The sequence below is a fragment of the Lontra canadensis genome, unplaced genomic scaffold (genome assembly GCF_010015895.1).
Source record: "Lontra canadensis isolate GAN:19392208 unplaced genomic scaffold, GSC_riverotter_1.0 scaffold88, whole genome shotgun sequence".
In the NCBI taxonomy this organism is placed as follows: Eukaryota; Metazoa; Chordata; class Mammalia; order Carnivora; family Mustelidae; genus Lontra; species Lontra canadensis.
The window spans coordinates 6,062,166-6,082,259 of NW_022631082.1; the positions used below are offsets into that span (position 1 = coordinate 6,062,166).

The 20,094-nt window shown below is 51.8% G+C and overlaps 2 protein-coding genes across 4 annotated transcripts; both read right to left on the reverse strand.

The window, feature by feature from the left end:
* Window positions 1–6,803: 6,803 nt before the first annotated feature.
* RAB3D (RAB3D, member RAS oncogene family) lies at window positions 6,804–16,078 on the reverse strand. Its single transcript, XM_032884054.1, has 5 exons — window positions 15,959–16,078; window positions 14,389–14,631; window positions 13,604–13,722; window positions 13,390–13,514; window positions 6,804–8,826 (listed from the first exon to the last, which is right to left on the reverse strand). Exons 2-5 carry the CDS (start codon window positions 14,614–14,616, stop codon window positions 8,639–8,641), a joined length of 660 nt encoding a protein of 219 aa, XP_032739945.1. The 5' UTR covers window positions 14,617–14,631; window positions 15,959–16,078; the 3' UTR covers window positions 6,804–8,638.
* Window positions 16,079–17,535: 1,457 nt separating this feature from the next.
* Window positions 17,536–20,042, reverse strand: TMEM205 (transmembrane protein 205). Of its 3 annotated transcripts, none has more exons than XM_032884058.1 (4): window positions 19,756–20,042; window positions 19,153–19,261; window positions 18,885–19,048; window positions 17,536–17,901 (listed from the first exon to the last, which is right to left on the reverse strand). In XM_032884058.1, exons 2-4 carry the CDS (start codon window positions 19,250–19,252, stop codon window positions 17,596–17,598), a joined length of 570 nt encoding a protein of 189 aa, XP_032739949.1. In that variant the 5' UTR covers window positions 19,253–19,261; window positions 19,756–20,042; the 3' UTR covers window positions 17,536–17,595. The 3 variants fall into 3 exon arrangements, with proteins under 3 accessions (XP_032739949.1, XP_032739947.1, XP_032739948.1); XM_032884056.1 differs by having other exon boundaries at window positions 19,820–20,040; XM_032884057.1 differs by having other exon boundaries at window positions 19,722–19,832.
* Between the last annotated feature and the right edge of the window lie 52 nt (window positions 20,043–20,094).

Genomic DNA, 20,094 nt, shown 5'->3' on the forward strand with positions numbered 1-20,094 from the left:
ATATATGTTTGCAAACTATACCACACTCTCTTCCTCAAGGAGATCATAATAGTCAAGATCCCAGCAAGAAACAGAATGCAGCCCCCAGGTGGTCCTTTTAAGTTTTCAGGGGTTTCCTTGCCGAACTGTGAGGTGCCCAGAGGCTAGCAACACAGGGAGATTTTACTTCTCCTGGGCCTGAAGGTGGGGAAAGCAAGAGCCAAGGAAGAGAGGTCATATGCCCGCAGCTGCCCTCTCGAAGAGCTCTGGACGGACAGTAGAGAGAGGAAGCAGCCGGGAAGAAATACTCCAACTTTTCCTCCAATCTCATCTCCTGCAGGTGTTTACTATTGGGAAAACCTAACCGGAAGTGAATCGCAGGGGTTTCTGGGAAATGTAGTTCTCAGGACCCATGGTAGGGCCGAAGAGGGTGTTGATAAGATCTGTGGGAAACAAAGGGAAAATGAAAAAAGTCTGCTCACGACTGAGATTGATTGGGGAAACAGGTTCAAAGTGACTCTAGCCTGACTATGGGGGTGGGGGGAGTTTTGGCTCTCGGTAAAACCCTGCCTTTCACTTTCTGGAGAAGATGCTCCAGTCCCCCTCTCAGTCTATCCAAATTGCTTTGGGTTCGGGAGGTCCTTTGGGTTGGTTCAATATTTCTTTCTTCCATTTCAGCTGCCAGGAATTCTTGCCACGTCGATGCTATTTATCAAACAAGGCTGCCAGAGCTGGGGGGATGACGGGACACCTGACTTACCTGACTGCTAGAGATTCTGTCTCATTATTATTTCTCTGTGTCCCTCACTGCTTTTGGAAGGAAGATTGGTAATAAAAGATTCTGGAAAGCCCTGTTATCCGGACTCCTTTTTTTTTTTTTTTTTTTAGATTTTATTTATTTATTTGACAGAGATCACAAGTAGGCAGAGAGGCAGGCAGAGAGAGAGGGGGGAAGCAGGCTCCTCGCTGAGCAGAGAGCCCGATGTGGGGCTCGATCCCAGGACCCTGGGATCATGACCTGAGCCGAAGGCAGAGGCTTAACCCACTGAGCCACCCGGGTGCCCCTCCTGACTCCTTTTCCCTTCATTTTATTTTTTACGCCCCTAGTAATGGTTTTAGTCCTAAGTACCCAAATGGGATGATACGGCCTCCTTTCTCATGCAATTGTCTTGTTTTTGTAAATTTGTGGGGGAAAACACCCCAAAGCATTCACACCACAAAACAAAAACAAAAGAACTTGCCAAAGAAACTCCTATATACCCATCACCCAGATTCAACAATCACATAGCATCTGACATGTTTGTTTCATGATTGCCTTTTTCCCCTTGATGAAGTATTTACAGACCAATCCCAGACAATGTCATTTTGCCCCTCATACTTCAGTACACAGAGATCTCTAAAAATGTATACAACTGTGTCAACCCCAATACTATCATCACACCTTGACTATATGTTTGTGTCCCCCTGCCCCAAATTCCTATGTTGAAAACGAATCCCCAGTGTGATAGTCTTGGGAGGTGGGGCCTCTGGGAGGTGACTGGGTCATGAAGGCTGAGCCCTCACCAGTGGTTAGTATCTTATAAAAGAGACACCAGAGAGAGCTTCTTTGCTGCTGAGGACACTGCAGAAAAACCCAGCCATCTGTGACCCAGGACACTGGTCTTCACCAGACACTGAATTTGCTGGCGCCTTGATCTTGAACTTCCCAGCCTATGGAACTGAAAGAAGTGTCTGTTGTTTGTAAGTCACACAAATGAACCAAGGCAACACCTTAGAGAATTAACAACCGTTCCTTATTACCACGAAACACACATGCCACCATCAAGTTTTCCTGATGAGCTCAAAAATGTCTTTTTCCATTGATTACTTGGTATTTTGTTTGTTTATATCGAGACAGAATTGACATGAACATATTTGTTTCAGGTGTCCAACATGATCTGAACCACAGCCATTGCCCAACGATTGCACAATAAGTCTAATGAACATCACCATACATAGTTAATTTTTTTTCTTTTTCTGTTTTTTTTTTTAAAAGATTTTATTTATTTAACACACAGAGAGAGATCACAAGTAGGCAGAGGCAGGCAGAGAGAGAGGGGGAAGCAAGCTCCCCGCTGAGCAGAGAGCCTGATGCGGGGCTCGATCCCAGGGTCCTGGGATCATGACCTGAGCCAAAGGCAGAGGTTTAACTCACTGAGCCACCCAGGCACCCCTAAATTTCTTTTCTTTTGATGAGAACTTTTTTTTTTTTTATTTTTTTTATTTTTTTTAAAAAAAATTTTTTTTTTAAAGATTTTATTTATTTATTTGATAGAGAGATCACAAGCAGGCAGAGAGGCAGGCAGAGAGAGAGGAGGAAGCAGGCTCCCTGCTGAGCAGAGAGCCCGATGCGGGGCTCGATCCCAGGACTCCGAGATCATGACCCGAGCCGAAGGCAGCGGCTTAACCCACTGAGCCACCCAGGCGCCCCTGATGAGAACTTTTAATATCTGCTCTCTTGGTAACTTTCAAATATGTAATACAGTATTATTAACTATAGTCACCATGTTGTACGTTACATTCCCAGGACTTAACACATTTGGTTTCTTTGCATTGGATCCAAATAAAGTCCACAAATCATGTTTGCTTGTCATGTCTCCTAAATCCCTTTTATTCTAATCCAGTAGTTCTCAAATTAGAGCATGCATTAGAATCCTCTGAATGTTCTGTGAAAGCACAGATGCTGGGGGGGCTGCACCCCCAGGGCTTCTGACTGGAGATCTGGAGTGGGGCCTGGGAATCTGAATTCCAAATGACTGCTCAGGCAATGCTGCCAGAACTTGCTCAGAAAAACACTGCTCTGGGTTCTTCCTCTTCTCCAAGCCCACCAACCTTTGTTACAGAAGGAGACCCGCGCGCGCCTGGGTGGCTCAGTGGGTTAAAGCCTCTGCCTTGGCTCAGGTCATGGTCCCAGGATTGAGTCCCACATCAGGCTCCCGCTCAGCGGGGGGCCCGCTTCTCCTTCCTCTGCTGCTCCTCCTTTTTGTCCTCTCATTCTCTCTCAAATAAATAAATAAAACCTTAAAACAACAACAACAACAAAAGAGTGTGGATTTACTCCTTGCTTCTACTGTGAATCCTTTATCTTCTTCCTCCTTTCCCCATATTTCTTGTAAGTCACTGGTTCTCAGCCCTCTGGGAACTTTCACAAAATGGGTCTGGGGACTCTGACATTCACCCAGAAGATTCTAAGGGCGGGACGTGGCCGCTGCTGAGAAACAATCCAAGGGCTTCATCCAATGACCACAACCACCTGAATCAGTTCTTTCATTGGAGATTGCAAAATGGTGGTTTATCTAATCTATCCATCATTCTTAGGGGGGGCAGGGGGGATTTTGAGGAAGCTAAACTGAGCAGGGGCTGTGTTTGCTATTGCTGCAATCACCTCCCATTGCAGGAAAGAACACACAAATTTCCTCTGGAGCCAGCCCACCTCTCAGATTTCTGTCCCGAAACCAGATTCTGTCACGTGGTCTCAGCCAGCCAATCAGCACGTTCCATCACTTTGGCCCCGGGCAGGCCATGGATACTCGGTTTGGGGATTTGGGATGAAATGAACAGCTCCCTTGACGCTCACCTCACCTCGAGAGGGCAAGGCCACAGAGCAAAGGCACAGAGAACAGTTGAGAAGACTGGGACAGTATTGTGAGTCCGTGGGTCTAGCTCCCCTTTGAGCTCTGCAGTGCATACATTCACTCAACAAACATCAATTTCCATCATCAACTTCCAATCAATAGAGCGCCTGATCTAAGTCACGAATGAACTCTTTTTACTCAGATCACTTAAAAAAAAAAAAAAAGATTTTATTTAACAGACAGAGATCACTAGGCAGAGAGGCAGGCAGAGAGAGAGGAGGAAGCAGGCCCCTGCCGAGCAGAGAGCCCCATGTGGGGCTTGATTCCAGAACTCTGGGATCCTGACTTGAGCCGAAGGCAGAGGCTTTAACCCACTGAGCCACCCAGGCGCCACTCTCAGAACACTTCTGACACCAAATGTGTGTGCGTGTGGAGGGGTTTCACACCAAACCACTCTCTCGGGGCACCAATGGGATGTCCTAGAGTTCAGTTCTTACATTAACTACCCAGTATCTGAGGCAGATACACAAACTTTAGGGCTCAGTCTGATTAGACTGCCCCCTCTTCAGATGCGGTTTCAAGTATTGGGTCTCCGGGTGACCCATACTTCTGTCTGACTCGGCTCCAAAATCAGGGAGCTCCAACAATCCCCCCCTTCCCTGTCAGTCTCAGTAATTAAAATCTCACAGTGCTCCCTAAACACTTTAGTTACAATTTTTAGTTAATTATGAAAGGATGTAAATCAGGAACAGCCAAACGCATAGGGTACGGTATGGAGAAGGGGCGCAGAGCTTCCCTGTCCTCTCCCAGCATGCCTCCTTTCTAGCACCTTGATGGGTTTCTAATCTAGAAACTCTCTGAATCAAGCAGGGGGTGGGGGAGGGAAAGGGAAGGAGTTGGGGGAGAAGCAGGGCTGAAGAGGGAGCCAACCTGTGGCTCCGTCCCAGGACTCTGAGATCATGACCTGAGCCGAAAGCACTTAATGGACTGAGCCAGGCAGGCCCCTCGTTTTTAGGCTTTTTATGGAAATTTCATCATTTAGGTATGATGGATAAAATCACTGGCCATTGGTGATTAACTCAATCTGCAGCTTGTCTTCCCTCCATTTCCCAGTCAGGTGGCTGGGCTCATAGCTCCCACCCTCTAGTCTTGGCTTTGTTTTTGTTTTTGAATTTTTAAAATTTATTTGTCAGGGAGAGAGCTAGTGAGCTAGAGAGAGCACAAGCAAGGGTAGCAACAGACTCCCTGCCAGGGTGGGAGACCTATACCGGGCTCGATCTCAAAACCCTGGGATCATGACCTGAACTGAAAGCAGACGCTTAACCAACTGAGCCACCCAGGGGTCCCATGGCTTGGTCTTTCTGGAGAGCAGTCCCCATCCTGAAGCCACCTAGAGACTCCAGGCCTCTCATTAGCATACAAAAGACACTCTTATAGCTTGAGAAATTCCAAGGATCTAGGAGCCCTGTGCAAGGCCAGGGACAAAAACCAAGTTTTGTTTTTTTCTTTTTTAATTGTATCAAACAGGAACTGAGCTGGGTGTGGTAGTGAAAAATACACTTGAGGAACTGATATTATATTGAAAGACATACTTGTTAAGTTAAACAAGTAAATTATATAGTAGTTTCCATTCTAGAAACTATGGGGAGGAGGGCACAGGAAAAGGACACCAGAAATGCTGCAGAGAGGCTGCAGTATGAAACAGGGAGGGGACAGAGGGAAAGGGAGGGGGCAATGGGAGAGTAAGATTTGCACAAAGGCCTGAAAGAGGGGGTGAGTGAGAGGAGCCATTTGACTTCAGGCAGACAGAACAGTCGGTGCAAAGGCCCTGAGGCAGGGGCCTGGTGTGTTCAAATAGCAACAAGGCCAATGTGACTGCAGCAGAGCAAATGTGGGGGGCAAGTGGGAAGAACTGAGGGAAGTAACAGGTCAGATCATGCAGGACCTTGTGAGCTGAAGGGATAACCAAGGCTTTTACTCTGAGTGGAGGAGCAATGGACAGTTCTGGTATGGACAGGATCCCACCAGCTGCTAGGGGCGGGGGGCACAGATCATCTTACTAGAACTAGTTGGGGCAACATCACCCTCCCTACCACACAGTAAACTTTCCAGGGCCAAGCTGGTGGGCATGAGGCCTGGCCCCCGAAGCCCCAGACCTGAGCCTCCTCCCTAGCCTGATCCAGACTCTGCTGCGTTTCGCCTGCCCCTTGACCCAGCATCTCCTTGGCTGTAAGTCAACTACCCTCTTCCTGAAAACCACTTCTCACTAATGGAAATAAAAGAACAATTGTACAGGGACAGACGGCTTTATTTCCTCTTGTGGATAAACGTGCTTGTCTTTCCGAGTGGACATCAAAGAACTGCTTCCACGGGAGAACCATTCTGGTACAGAAATGACCCAAGTTGGGAGCTCACTCCGTAGTGTTTGGGGATGATAGGGGAGAAGCCAGTTCGTGGAATTACTGCTTCAACACCGAGTCCAAATTTTACCCCTTACTTGCCTTTTGGAATGGGTAGGAGAGAAAGACCCAAGAGGGTGATCTCTGGGAAGGCCAAAGAAAGAAAGAAAACGAAAAAGTAGAACCCTAAACCCCCAACTGTGGTCATGGCCATGGAAAAATGAGCTGCTTACAGCAAATGCTGAGAATGTAGGACCCAGTCTTGCATTCCCTCTCCAGACCCCAGTCCCCTTGGAGTTAAAAAGTGGTTTTCCTGCAGCCTCTGGCTTCATTTTTGTTTGTAAACTCAACAAATATCCATCCCTCCGACCAGCCACCGCTGCCACCCCTGTGCCCGTGGGATCTCCCAGGACAGTGGTTTTCATTCCCCAGAGACTGTCGTGAGTGAAGCCTCCCACCCAAAATTATAAAATAAAAACTTATATTTTTAGAAGAAACAAACAAAAAAACCCCTTTCCTACATTATTCCCAATTTTGAGAAGACCCAGGGGCAGCTAGCTGTCTCAGTTACTACTTAAAGCTCAACTGTCCAAAAATCATGTGTAAACATGAGGCTTATTTCACGTCAAGGGCAAGGCACAACCAGAGCTTTTTTTTTTTTTTTTTCTTATCATGCAGGCTATGACAAGTTGGCTTGTCCCTTTAGATAATGGCACTTTGGTCCACCATTTTTTTTTTTTTCTGGCAAGCAGCTTAAGGAAAATGGACTAGCCCACAGAATCTTGACAGCCCACAGTGCATCTTAACAGGCTTTTTTTTTTTTTTAATAGCTGCTTTAATTTCTCTTTTATGTTAAAGTAACCAACATTTTTGACTCCTGCCCCCAAACATCCCCCAAACTCACTGTATGTGTTTCCAGGAACTTGACCATTTCACCTGTCTTCTGGATTGTTGACTTACAGAGATGCCCTCACTTTGAAGATCTAAGGGCAGCCCTTGGTAAGGGACAAATGGGGCCCTCTAGAAATAAATTCAAAGCAGAGCTTCTAGAAAGAGCCAAGTTCCACTTGAACTAGATCTTCCTCGCTTGCAGGAGGAGGAGGCTGAGATTTTTAAGGCTGTATAGCAAGTGGTATTGGTGGCAGGGCCTGGGGGTGGAACTCAAACCATCTGTTTAGACCATCCTCCCAGGGTCTGTCAAATTCTGGGATGTTAACTGGTGTTCCGGGCCATAAACAGGAGCCAGGCCACTGGAGTCTGGACTTGGGTGGGCAGGAAGGCCACTGAGCTGGGGTGGAGGGGTTTGGAGATCAAGATGGAGATCCCCAGACTGCACATAAGCTCCCAGCAGGAGCCCTTGCCAGCTGGGGACCCCTGATCATGTGTCAACCAGGGACACTGATTCCCAGCCCATTGCCATCAGCCTGCCACTCCCAAGCGCATCTGTGAAGAGTGTGTAGCAACAGTAATTACCCAATCTTGCCTTCTCGCCCCTTCAGCCCAACCCTACAGCTTCCCTTAGGGGGAAACATCCTCCATTCCTCCATTAGTAGGAAACATCACCTCTCTGGTCCCCACCGATGATGTGGCTCAGGAAACAGGGCTCTGGGTCTTCAAGGGTCCTTGAGGGGGAGGAGCCCAAGTCCTTCCATCGGCAGGTCGCCAGCAAGGGCAGGCGATGGGAACATTGCTCAATTTCCTTCTCTAGCAGGATGTAAGATGTGGAAAGACCTTGCTTAAAACATCACCAGACAAACGGGGCCCGGGAGAGGCAGGTATGGGTGGGAGGGCCCAGGCTCCTGGCTCTGAGGTTAACTTCCGGCAAAAAGTCCCAAGTGGGAACTCCACGGGTTGGGCCATTCTCTGCCCAGCCTGATGGGGCCCAGAATTCCAGAATTCAATCCAGGGATTGGAGATGCTACAGTAGATAAGCCAAAACAGTGGCGGGAGTGTGGGTGACGCACAATCCTGGGGAAGCTCAGAAGGCACTTCTGGGGTCCCTGAAGCTGGGGTAAGGGGGCTCTGACTTCCTGTCCCTTTACAATGGGAAAGCTGCTCTAATTCAGCTTGCACAGGCAGAGGGTCTGCGGGCCAGCAGGGAAGGGTCTGCGAGGGCTAAAATCACCTCCCTGCCTTGGAAGCTTGAGGTCTGAGGAGTTTCACAGGCAGGCCTAGGACCACACCAGGGGCCCCCGAGAAAGGCATCGCCTTCCACGTCCCCAGGGATGAACTCCGAGGCCCCACCCTGCAGGAGGAAGACGATGAAGCATCTTCGACCGGCTGGTGAACACCAGGCAATGCCCCACACAGAGTGGATGAGGATGAGAGCTCTAACCCCAGAAGGCACTGTGGAGGCCCTCCCACCAGACGGGGTGGGACACACTGCCCACCCTCCCTCTGTTAGGATTCCTGAAAGGCAGCAAGCTCGTGCATGTCAGTGCCCCCAGACTCTGCCCGCCATGCGGAATCCCCAGGGCCTGGAGCTTGTGTTAAGGCTGCTCAGGCAAGTCGGAGGTCATGCGGGAGCCAGGGCAGCTGGCGGGAGGGAAGGGGGCACCCTGAGCTTGGAAACAGCCCTTGTGGCTCATGCCTCAGTCACAGTCCCTGCCAAGGCCGGAAGGGGTAGGCAGGGATTGGGGACCATCTCTAGCAGCTACAGCTGCTGGGCTCAGGGGGTGTGGTGTCCCCCAAGGCCGGGCCTTTCCCATTGCTCCCCGGGCTGGAGCTGGGGTCTAGGGACTCATTCATCTTCTCACAGATGACGTCCACCAGGCGCTCAAAGACCTGCTTCACATTGATGTTCTCCTTGGCGCTGGCCTCGAAGAACTCAAAACCTGGAAGGACACAACGTGGGAATAGCAGTGAGACCCCCGGAAGGCAGAGCCGGGGCTGTGACATCACCCAAACCTGGTCTCCAAGCCCAGGTCTGCCCTTCATGCGGTTGTGAGACCATGACCGAGTGCTTCGGTCTCTCGAAGCCTCAGTTGGCTCATCTGTAAAAAGGGAACAATGCTGATGCTGATAAAAGTCTGGTGGCAGCCCCTGCTGGGGCTGTGCCAACAATCTCTTTGTCACAAAGCAATGGCTAAGAGTCTAGCTAGTAATGTTCCAGGACCCAGCAGGCATGTAACAAATGGTGGGTTTCCCAGCATCCGCAGGGCGTCTGTCTTGACCCACAGAACATATTAAAAGTGGCAATAATGAGGAGCACCTGGGTGGCTCAGTCAGCTAAGCATCTGCCTTTGGCTCAGGTGATGATCCTGGAGCCTTGGGTTCAAGTCCTTGGGATGAATCCTGCTTCTTCCTTTTCCTCTGCCCCTCCCCTGCTTGTGCCCATGCTCAAGTGTGCTCTCACTCTCTCAAATAAATCAATAAAATCTTTTTTTTAAAAAAAGAAGTAGCAGGGCGCCTGGGTGGCTCAGTGGGTTAAAGCCTCTGTCTTCAGCTCAGGTTATGATTCTGGGGTTCTGGAATCGAGCCCCGCATTGGGCTCTCAGCTCAGCAGGGAGCCTGCTTCCTCTTCTCTCTCTGCCTACTTGTGATCTCTGTCTGTCAAATAAATAAATAAAATCTTTTTAAAAAATTAAAAAAAAAAGTGGTAGCAATAACGATAATAAATAAGCAGCAGCAGCAGCAAACACCTAGGCACACCTAACTTGTCTTTCATTTAAAAACAAAAAGCTGGGACGCCTGGGTGGCTCAGTTGGTTAAACGGCTGCCTTCAGCTCAGGTCATGATCCCAGCGTCCTGGGATCGAGTCCCACATCGGGCTCCTTGCTCAGCAGGGAGCCTGCTTCTCCCTCTGCCTCTGCCTACCACTCTGTCTGCCTGTGCTCTCTCTCTCCTCTCTCTAACAAATTAAAAAAAAAAAAAATTTAAAAAAAAAAAACAACTTGTCCTGGGTGCCTGGGTGGCTCAGTGGGTTAAGCATTGAATGATCAATTTTGCCTCATCTAAAGGCCTGGGATGGAACCCAGCTCCTTCTCCCTCTGCCTCTCCCCCACCACACACACTCTCTCTCTGTATCAAAAATAAAAAATAAACTTTTTTTTTGAATTTAAAAAAGTTTGTCCTCCAAAAGCTAGAAGGTAGTACAAAGGCTCTGGGGACTCGCCCATGGTCCCTCAGCTACAAAAAGTGGGCTGCGGACCTAACAATAAAGGTGTACATGACAATCCTTCTTGTACCCCTAAAAGCCTGGCTCAGGCTCTGCCTACAGGGGGTTACCGCCCGGATTGGCCTGAGATAACATCCACACCCACAACACCCACCCAGCTGGGCCAGAAATTCAAACACCTACCACATTACACAATGCAGGGTAAACACAGCCCTCTCCCAGCACTTGTCATGCTGTACTATAAAAATGCAATTACAATTAAAGAATTATGTGTGTGTAATTATCCATTTACTAGCCGTCTCTGTCACTAGAATGCCAGCTTGGGGAGGGCAGGAGCCTTGTCTTGTGCCTGGCACAGAGCAGGTGCTTGGAAACTATTCGCTGAATGATGGATTGAATGACGGAGGCAGACCATGAACTCAAATCTTTTACCCCTAGCCTAGTGATCATCACTGTCACGCCACTGTCTTCCTAAGCAAGCCTGGCATTTCCTTTTTTTTTTTTTTTTTAAGATTTTATTTAATTATTTATCAGAGAGAGAGAGAGAGAGAGAGAGTGTACAAGCATGGTGAGCGGCAGGCAGAGGGAGAAGCAGGGTCCCTGCCCAGCAGAGAGCCCAATGTGGGACTCGATCCCAGGACCCCAGGATCATGACCCAAGCCAAAGGCAGGTGCCCAACCGACTGAGCCACCCAGGCGTCCCATGCTTGGCATTTCCTTATCTGTGCATGGTTCTGCCTCAAACAATCTGAGTTCTTTTTGTAATGCTATTTTTTTTCTGATTATAAGTAGTGAAGAAATTAATTAAAGTTAGAAACTACCAAAAAATATCAAGATGAGTAGAAAAGCTATTTATCATCTCATGATCCAGAAACAATTACTACTGGTGTTTTGATTTTTGCTTTCCACTTTTTAAAAAAAATACAAGTACAGAATTATTGGGGTTGGGTTTGTAGGGGGTATTGCATGTACATGCGTGCATCAAATTCTGTCTCCTGCTCCGTACGCCAGTATTTTAAACTTTATGATGGAGTAGGGAGCCCCCTCACCCCTAGTCACTAGATGTTCTCTGCAAGGTGGGGGCAACATCTGTAAGTATCCAGCCCATGGATGGGAATTGTAGCTGATTTCACCAGCTCTATGGCAGACTGGGGATCTAGGCCCCAACTGTACAGGTTGACTCTCCATCATAGCTGGAAATGAGACCCAAGTTGGAGTGCCCAGAAAACCCACGGAAGAGGGGAGCAAGTTCAATCACACCACAAGGGAGCAGACAGCCAGATCTCAAGTGGGAGATATTCCCTCGAACAAAGACCCAGTCTGTCCAATACATAGTTGGTAAGAAAAAAAGAAGACTATGTATAGTCCAGGGTCCCTGAACTTTCTCCGTAAAGGGCCAGATAGTAAATATTTGAGGATCTGTGGGCCGTTATGGGGTGCCTAGAGCTTTGTGTGCAAGCATCAACAAGAGTTCACCATCATGGTGCCTGGGTGGCTCAGTGGGTTAAGCCTCTGCCTTCAGCTCAGGTCATGATCCCAGGGTCCTGGGATCGAGCCCTGCATTGGGCTCTCTGTTCAGCAGGGAGCCTGCTTCCCCCTCTCTCTCTGCCTGCTTCTCTGCCTACTTGTGATCTCTCTCTGTCAAATAAATAAATAAAATCTTAAAAAAATAAAATAAAATAAAATAATTAAAAAAAGAAGGAAGTCATCTGTTCTTCCATCAAAAAAAAAAAAAAATAGTTTACAATCATGCTAGCTAACACTCAGATACAACTGCCTGTGTGCCAGACAGACTGTGACACTGGCCTCATGTCATATTCGTTTTTGTCCCCACAACAGCTTGATGAACTGGGGCTCTCGTAACCTCCATTTCACACAAGTGGAAGCACAGGCCCAGACAGATGAAATTACCAAAAGCAAGATCACAAGGTGATGGAGAACGAATACGAGTTAATGTTCAATCAGGGCCCGTGTTGGCTTATTTCATCTTTCTAACAGCGCCCTGAAGGAAACGCGGTTTTCACTGTTTTCCAGATGGGGAAATGGAAGCACAGAGAGGGGAGGCGATGTGCCCAAGGTCGTACAGCTACTGGGTTGCAGAATGGGATTCAAGCTCCTGAGTCCAGGTTCTTACCAGCCCTCCCCTGTGGTGGTTACACTGCCTCCTGCAACAAAAGTTCTATGGAGGGCTTTGAATTCTAGAATACTCCAGGAAAGATTTCCTTTTAGCTTAGGGCCGCCTGGGTGGCTCAGTCCAGCATCTGCCTTCAGCTCAGGTCATGATCCTGAGGTCCTGGATGGAGCCCTGCTTCAGGCTCCCCGCTCAGTGGGGAGTCTGCTTCTCCCTCTGCCCCTCCTCCCAACTCACGCAATCTCTCTCTTAAATAAATAAAACCTTAAAAAAAAAGATTTCCTTTTAGCCTAAATTTCCATTTATGTACTTCAAAAAGGTAGCCTGAAATCTCCTCCTCCCATCCCAGTGCTCTGGTTCCCAGTTCTTGGATGCACACGGGCCGCCCCTGTTACTAGATGTTTCCATATCCTTCTGGAGTTTCTTTGGGCAAACCTAAGTGTATATTCTTATTCATATATATTTTTATACATTCCTGCAGGGGCCAGCAAACTCTGAGTCACAGGCCAGATCTGGCCCATCACCTACTTTTGTCAGCCAGGTCTTAATGACGGTCACATTCATCCCCGTAAGCTCGCTGGCTGCTTCCAGGTGGAGCTCAGGGCGCTGACAGTGACTCTGTGCCTGCAGATTACTTCCTGTCTGGCCCTTCAAGAAAACATTTGCTGAGCTTCGAACTACAGGAAGCAGCCAAGCCCACTTCTCTGCCATTCACTCTTCCCCCCCGGGCCCCGTATCCCAGAGATGTTGCCCCAGCAGAGCGTAAGGAACGCGTCCGTCCCTTCTCACAGCTGCACAGTGCTCTGCCACATGACTGTGCTCTGTTTCGAGACGTCCCCACCGTGAGATTTTCGGGTGGTTGCTAACAGTTCTTGTCCCTCCTGCCAACAGTGCTGTGATCTGAGATACTCGCCACTTCCCACATGAGTGGGATGTTTGGAGGATACATTTCCAGCAATGTTTTTGCCCACTCTGGGTTCCCAGGACAGTGGGGAATATCTGTCCCTGAATTCCCTGAAATTAAATGCAGAAGGTGGCATACCTGTGAGTATTTTTCTGAGCAGAGCCTCAAAGGGCGACCCTGTGGTTGGACCCGGGCCCGAAAGGTGGGGATTGGGGTTTGGTTCTGGGGCCCAGGTTGGGCACTAACCAAGGTCATCAGCAAGCCTCCGGCCATCCTCAGTAGGCACGACCCGCTCATCTTCCAGGTCACACTTGTTCCCCACCAGGATCACCTGAGCGTTGTCCCAGGAATAGGTCTTGATCTGCGTGGCCCTGTGGAGTTTGAGGGCCATGAGGCTAGAAATGGGAGAGTCAGGGGGATAGGGTGAAGGTCAGGGTGTCAATGGTCCGCAAGCACTCACCAGTCCTGCACGGCGGCGAAGGACTCCTGGTTGGCCACGTCATACATGAGCAGGAAGCCCATGGCTCCACGGTAGTAGGCTGTGGTGATGGTGCGGTAGCGCTCCTGGCCCGCCGTGTCCTAGACACACAGCAGGGTCAGGCCACCAGCAGCTACCCTGTTCCCCACGCCACCCCTGCAGGGCCCTAAGCGGGCCACCACCCTGTGCTCACAGCCCCAGCCTGACGGGAGGCATGGCCCTGCCTCTGTGGAGTTCCCAGTCTGAGGGGTCAGTGGCCTCTCACAGACTTGGACCTCATCTCGAACAGACTCCATGACCCCATACAAGCGCCACCTGGGCCAGAGAGTACGGTCTCCATGCTGACACCCCGGTGCGCAATACCATGCTCATCATCATCGGCGGCCATGTTGGGAGCAAGAGCATGTCTCTGAGGAGCACACAGGTCTGTGGGGGATCCTGCGATGGGACCCACACCTCTTCCCCACTGGTCACCAGGACTTCTAACCCGCCTTGGGTTAGCAGCTGTCTGCCCCTCAGACCCTATAGGGCAGAGCACAGTCTCCTCATCCTGATGAAGTCACCTCATAGATAATCCGCCCCTCCGCCACTCTTCACACCTACCCCAATCCCCCTCCCTGACTTTGGGCCACTCTCACTCCCCCAGGACCCCTCCCCACAGCCCTCCACCCTGTCAGGGATGTCTCTGGAAGAACCCCAGCCCCTCCTGGACCAGCACAAAGACCCCTGTCCCTTTGCCCCAGATCCACAACGGCCGCCTGGCCCACCCAGATCTGCAGCTTGATCCTCTTGTCATGGCGATAGACCGTCTTGACCTTGAAGTCGATGCCCACAGTGCTGACAAAGGCAGGTGTGAAGGAGTCGTCCGCGTAGCGGAACAGGAAGGACGTCTTGCCCACGCTGCTGTTGCCGATAAGCAGTAGCTTGAACATGTAGTCGAAGTTCTGGTCAGCTGCATCCCGCGGGCCTGTCGGGGGGTCTCCGGCTGATGCCATCTTGGCAGAGAGCCTTTGGAGGGGAGGGCGGGCAGGGCTGGAGCCCTGAAGAAAAATAAAACACGAGCGTACACGCCAGACCTGGATTCAAATCCTGACTCTGCTCCTTGGAAGCCAAGTGACCTCAGAACATCCCTTGATCTCTCTGGTCTTCAGGGTCCTCCTCTGGAAAATGGGGACGCTTATCCAATGCCAGGACCCAGGCTGTGGGGGGCACATGGGGTGCCTCCTCTGGCCACTGAGGAGCCAGACCCTGCAGAAGGTACAGGTGTGGACTTTGTCCTAGAGTGAGCAGCTGGCTTGGCCCAGGTGTGGGCTGGGGGGAGGGGGACCTGCCAGCTGGCTAGAGCCCCCCCCCAACGGCCTGGATGTTGACTTTGGCAGGGACACCTGCCCTGACCACCCCCCCACCGCAATGCTGAGTTTAACCCCATCCCTGGCCTCCATAGGGAAGGGGGTTTTAGCGGATAATGCCCGGGTTTAAAGCCCAGCTCTAGCCCCAAATGGGTCCTGCCACCTTCTATTTGTCAAAGGGGTGGGCCCCATCTCCCTCAGGGCAGGGCTGACTCACCCCAGCCCCAACCCACAGAGGCTGCAGTGACAGTCCTTAACTCTAAGGAAGCCGCACTCCCCTCTACCCCTGATCTTCCTTTCCTGTTAATCTGAAGAAGCTGGGCTGCTTCATCTGGGTCCTTAGCCCTCACCGCCTCCCTAGGCCTCAGTTTCCCCAGCTGTCTATGGCAACGCCTTGAGCTGCACAGGGAGCGTCCAGGAGGCCTGGGTGAACTGAGGGCACAGTGGCAGAGGAACCCTTAGCAAAGCTATTTCTCAACAGCCTGTGGGGCTTTTTTCCATTTTAAAAGAGGACCGAACCTGCCCGCTTTCCTGCCCAGCCCTCAGCCCCACCCGGTGTTCCGGGAGAACGAGTTCGAGGAGGGGAAGACAAGAGGCAGGAAACCTTTCCCCATGCTGGGCAGGGCTGCCAGACTGGGGCCCTTTCCCCAGACCCAGACCCAGCCCACCTGTCAGCCGGTCCCACCTCTTCCTGACCATCTGGCCACCGTCCCTCACGCCTGGCACTAGATAAGGGTCCCCGGAGGGCTCGGCCCTGTCCCCCTGCTGGATGTGGGGCGCCCCCGCAGTGCAGGGGGGCTCAGGAGCTTCCTCCCATCGCCATATGGTCCCATCTCCTGTTCCCAGCTGGGCTCTCTGCCCCGCCCGCGCCCCATTAACGCTCCCCGAGCAGCCCAGCTGGGTGGGGGCGAGGAAAGGAGGCGTTCCCCCACCGCCCGCCTTTGTTCCCCGGGCCCCGGGCCCACCCTCTAGCCCCCGGACCCCAGAACTGCTGGGACGCGGAGGTGCGGGGCGGGATGCGGTCCCTCGGAAGGGGTTACCTCGCGTCGGGGGGGCTCTGCCCGCGGGCGTTCCTTCTTCGAATTCGCTGCGGTCTGGTCCCAGCCGCGACGCCGACCCCGCAGCCGCCGCCGCCACCGCCGCCGCCCGCAGCCAGCCGGATCCCGCGCGGGTTCCGCCCAGGCCGGGGAGGAGGGGCGGCTCCCCGGAGAGGGCGGGGTGGGGCGGGGCCGGCCCGGGGCGGGGCTCGCGAACGCGGGTCGGGGGGATGGGGGAGGGGCTGGACGCTGCTCGGAGCTGGGAGCAGCCTAGGGCCCGGCCCCCAACAATAAACTTTTCACTTTTCCTAACTATGTGTAGAGCTCCTACTCTTTGCACTCAAATGAAGAGCGTGGATTCTGGAGTCAGGTTCGAATCCCAGCTCCCCCACTTTCTAGCGCGGTTTAACTTTGGACGTGCTATTTAACCTCGTGGGGCCTATTGCCCCCATCCCTCCAGCAGTCCCTAACAAGAATCCCTACCTCACAGGCCTGTGCGAGCTAGGCCCCTGCGGGCTAGGTCCCTAAAGCGGACTAGGTCCCTGCGAAATACTCCGCAGGTCCCTTAGAATTGAACCTTTTCCAGATAAGGAAATGGAGCCTCAGGGAAAGGCACCTCTTTGCCTGAGACCAGACAAACGAGGAAATTTGGCATCCGGCCTTACGTGAGGCCCCAGAATTTTCTTCAAGGCATGAGAAGATCGGCAGGCTTTGCTGGAGTCAAATCCCAATGACTACATCTGAAACCACTTGCTGAGCTTCTCTGGGTCCCCGTTGCTTCGTGGGAACAATAGTAGCTCCCCACAAGAGCCACACAGATGTATGGAGATGACATGCATCTGGAAGGGCCAGCATATGATCAGTAACAGGCAGCCCCACAGTCTCCATGGCACTCAACGGCAGAGGTGTGCTTCTCACTCACACCGGTCATCGTGGGGAAGGAAAAATGTAGCTCATCACACTCTGCCTTGCACACTTCTCTTTGAAAGTGACTCTTCAGGGGCACCTGGGTGGCTCAGTGGGTTAAAGCCTCTGCCTTCGGCTCAGGTCGTGATTCCAGAGTCCTAGGATTGAGACCCGCATCGGTCTCTCTGCTCAGCGGGGCGCCTGCTTCCCTTCCTCTCTCTCTGCCTGCCTCTCTGCCTACTTGTGATCTCTGTCTGTCAAAAAACTAAATAAAAAAAACAAAACAAAACAAAACAAAAAAACAAGTGACTCTTCACAATTCCTTGGCCACAGCGAGTCCTGTGGCCATCCCCAGTGTTGATGGGGTGGAAAACAGGATTGTCCTCTGGGGCTCAGAACTGGCTATTGTTACTGTAATATAGTAATGTGTCATGGTTAGTGCCCTGCCTGGCACACAGCAGGTGCTCAATAAAGGCGCACCGTTCGTTACAGGAAGAGCTTGGGGTGTGCAACAGCTAACACCCCAGATCATGCCGCATGTTTGTGGTAATGAAGGCCCTCAGCTCTACCTTTGCCCGCCCCTCTTGCCCACTTTCCAGCTGGAGAAAAATGACAGCAGCCCTTTCCAAACAAGTGTTTATTCACATCTGGGGCCTCAGCAGGGCCCGAGAGGAAGTGGGCATTAGAGGCTCCCAAGGCCCAGGGCAAGGCTTGCAAGGCAGAGCCCATTGCTCAGGAGACAGCCCAGATTGCAAATGGAGGACAGGCCATGGTAGCGGAAAAAGGTCTGGCGGAGGACACTGTACTTGGGGTCCTTCTCCCGCAGCTGGCGGTAGGGGTCGGGGCCCTGGTGGCTTCCAGGTACCTCCCCGCCCAGACCCCGCTCCTTCTCCACCCTGTGCAGGGCCCACATGGCAGCTGTGGTGCGGGGCTCCAGCCAGCGGGCGTTGATGGCGGCCAGTGAGAGGCTCAGGAGCATCAGGCAGAGCTGGCAGGGTGGTAGGAGGAGAACAGGGTGAGTCAGGCTGGGGAGGCAGGAAGGAAGGGTCCCAGGGAGGGTCCTCCCGCATCGTCAAAGCCCAGAGGGGGATGAGACAGCATTAGATTAGATTAAAGCTAGGCCTCCCTGTGCTTCCCCGACCCACTCTAGAGGCCCCAAACAGAGCTCCAGCTTTCAAACCAGCAGCTCCCAAGGAAAGGTTCCATCACCATCTCCTCTATTCACCCCCTCACCCAAAACCTTCTGAGCCTTTCCTCCTCTGATACCCAGACTGGAAGTTTCCAAACACAGCCTTGTCTCCACCCTGGGCGTATCTCTCTGGCCAGAACCTCTCTTCCCCAGATTGAGACAGAGCACCATAACTCTTTCCCCCCAAAAGAGCCTAAGACAGGGCCCATCTCCTCAATGGTCCCCGCCAGACTCCAGAAGCTGAGATTGGGCCCACAGGGAGTGAACAGAAAGTCCTCCAAGTTCTAGTTACCCCAAATCCTCTCTGTCTCTTTGGGATTATTCTTGAAACCCTTGTCAAGCCTTTCCTGCCCGCATCTGAGGAACATAATGAGGGTAGGGGAAAAGCAGGATAGAGAAATATGAGATGCAGAGATGGTTCCCTTCCTTGTGGCTGGGGAAATGTGTGGGGGACTGTAAATTCCCAGTCAGGCTGGTTTTTAAACAATGAGCTGGGGTCACTGCCCCAACCTAGCTGAGTCACCACAACTTGGCAGCAGGCCCAGCCAGGGGAAAGAGAGGGAGCAGCAGCCAGCAGGGAGACACTGGGGAATAGATAGGGCTGCTAGGGATAGTTGTGCAGGCTGTGCACTGCTCAAGGGTATCCAGAGCCCAGCTTTGTTTCCACCAGGAAGGTGAAGTTGCTTGTTTGTTTTTTAATTCTCACAAAGGTGTAGCCATAGGTACTCAGTGGGGTCCTGGGAACGGATGTCCAGAAGACAGTGGAGCCCAAGCCCGCATACCTGGCTGGCCTCCCAGAATGTGAGCTGAGTCCAGGCATGTTGTGAAGCCAAGATGCAGAGGTTGATGAAAGCACAGCCCATGGAGATGTTAAAGTAGAAAGGGAAGAGTTTGCTCTGCACAAGGCCAAAGGTATGTCGGGGAAGGCTTCGGAAAAGCAGGAAGCCTGTAGGGTATAGGGAACCACATGCCTGTTAGGACACTTCCAGGTCTCCTTTCATTCTTGTCTACACCCTGGGTACCCATGATGTTCAGGTGGAGGGTCCCTACCTGAGATGAAGGTCACCCACATTTGCATGCCCCAGGCCCCCGACAAGACTAGTAGATGGACCATCTTAGTCAGGCTTCCTGGATTCCCACCTTCCTCCATCTTGCAGGCCTGGAAAAGAGGCATCAGGTCTTTCAGAGTTTTACCTTTGCCCCATGGTCTTCAGCCTGTGACCCTGCTTAAGGGCAGGGTCACAGCTAACCCAGCAGAGATAAAGGGCTACCAGCCCGGGAATGCGGGTGGGGGAAGACCCAGAACAATCCTGAGACAACCTCCAACCCCACCTCTCCAAATGTTAGCCCTCAAGATCTCAGCCTCTCTGGACCCCAGCATCCACGCCGTCTCTGAGACCCTAAAATTTCAGTTAGCCCCAGCAGCTCAAACTCGCAGCTCTGGGTATTCAGATATCCCCCCATTGACTCCCAAAAACCAGCCCAGTGACCTAATTCTAACAGTAAAGACCCCTGGTCACATTTTAGGGTCCCAAATATCACCAGAAATATCCTCAAAACACCTCCGGACACCCCATCTAATCCCGGGAAACCCCAAATCTCATTCCGAGGACACCGACCCTGTCACTGCACCCAGACCTCAACCCTCAGCACCCTGGAGTCCGAGAACAGAAGTGCTGGGCCAGATCTCGGGGGCCGGGCGGGCTAGGCTCGCTACCTCACTCCTGTGCTCGAAGATGGGCCGCGGACTTCTTCAGTCCTCTCCCAAGCATTCATCCCGCCTCCCACTGAGCCCGAAGCCAATTGGATCGTAGAACTGCGGGCTCCCGTACCACCCTCTTAGATATTGACTAATCGATTAGCGGAAAACAGCCTGGAATCCCGCCCCCTAGCCTGACTTTTATCCAATTACGCCGCGGCTCCTAAGACCTGCGGAAGCAGGAAGGCGCCAATAAGGCCTTTGGCTGCATCGGCGGGGGCGGAGCTAAAGTG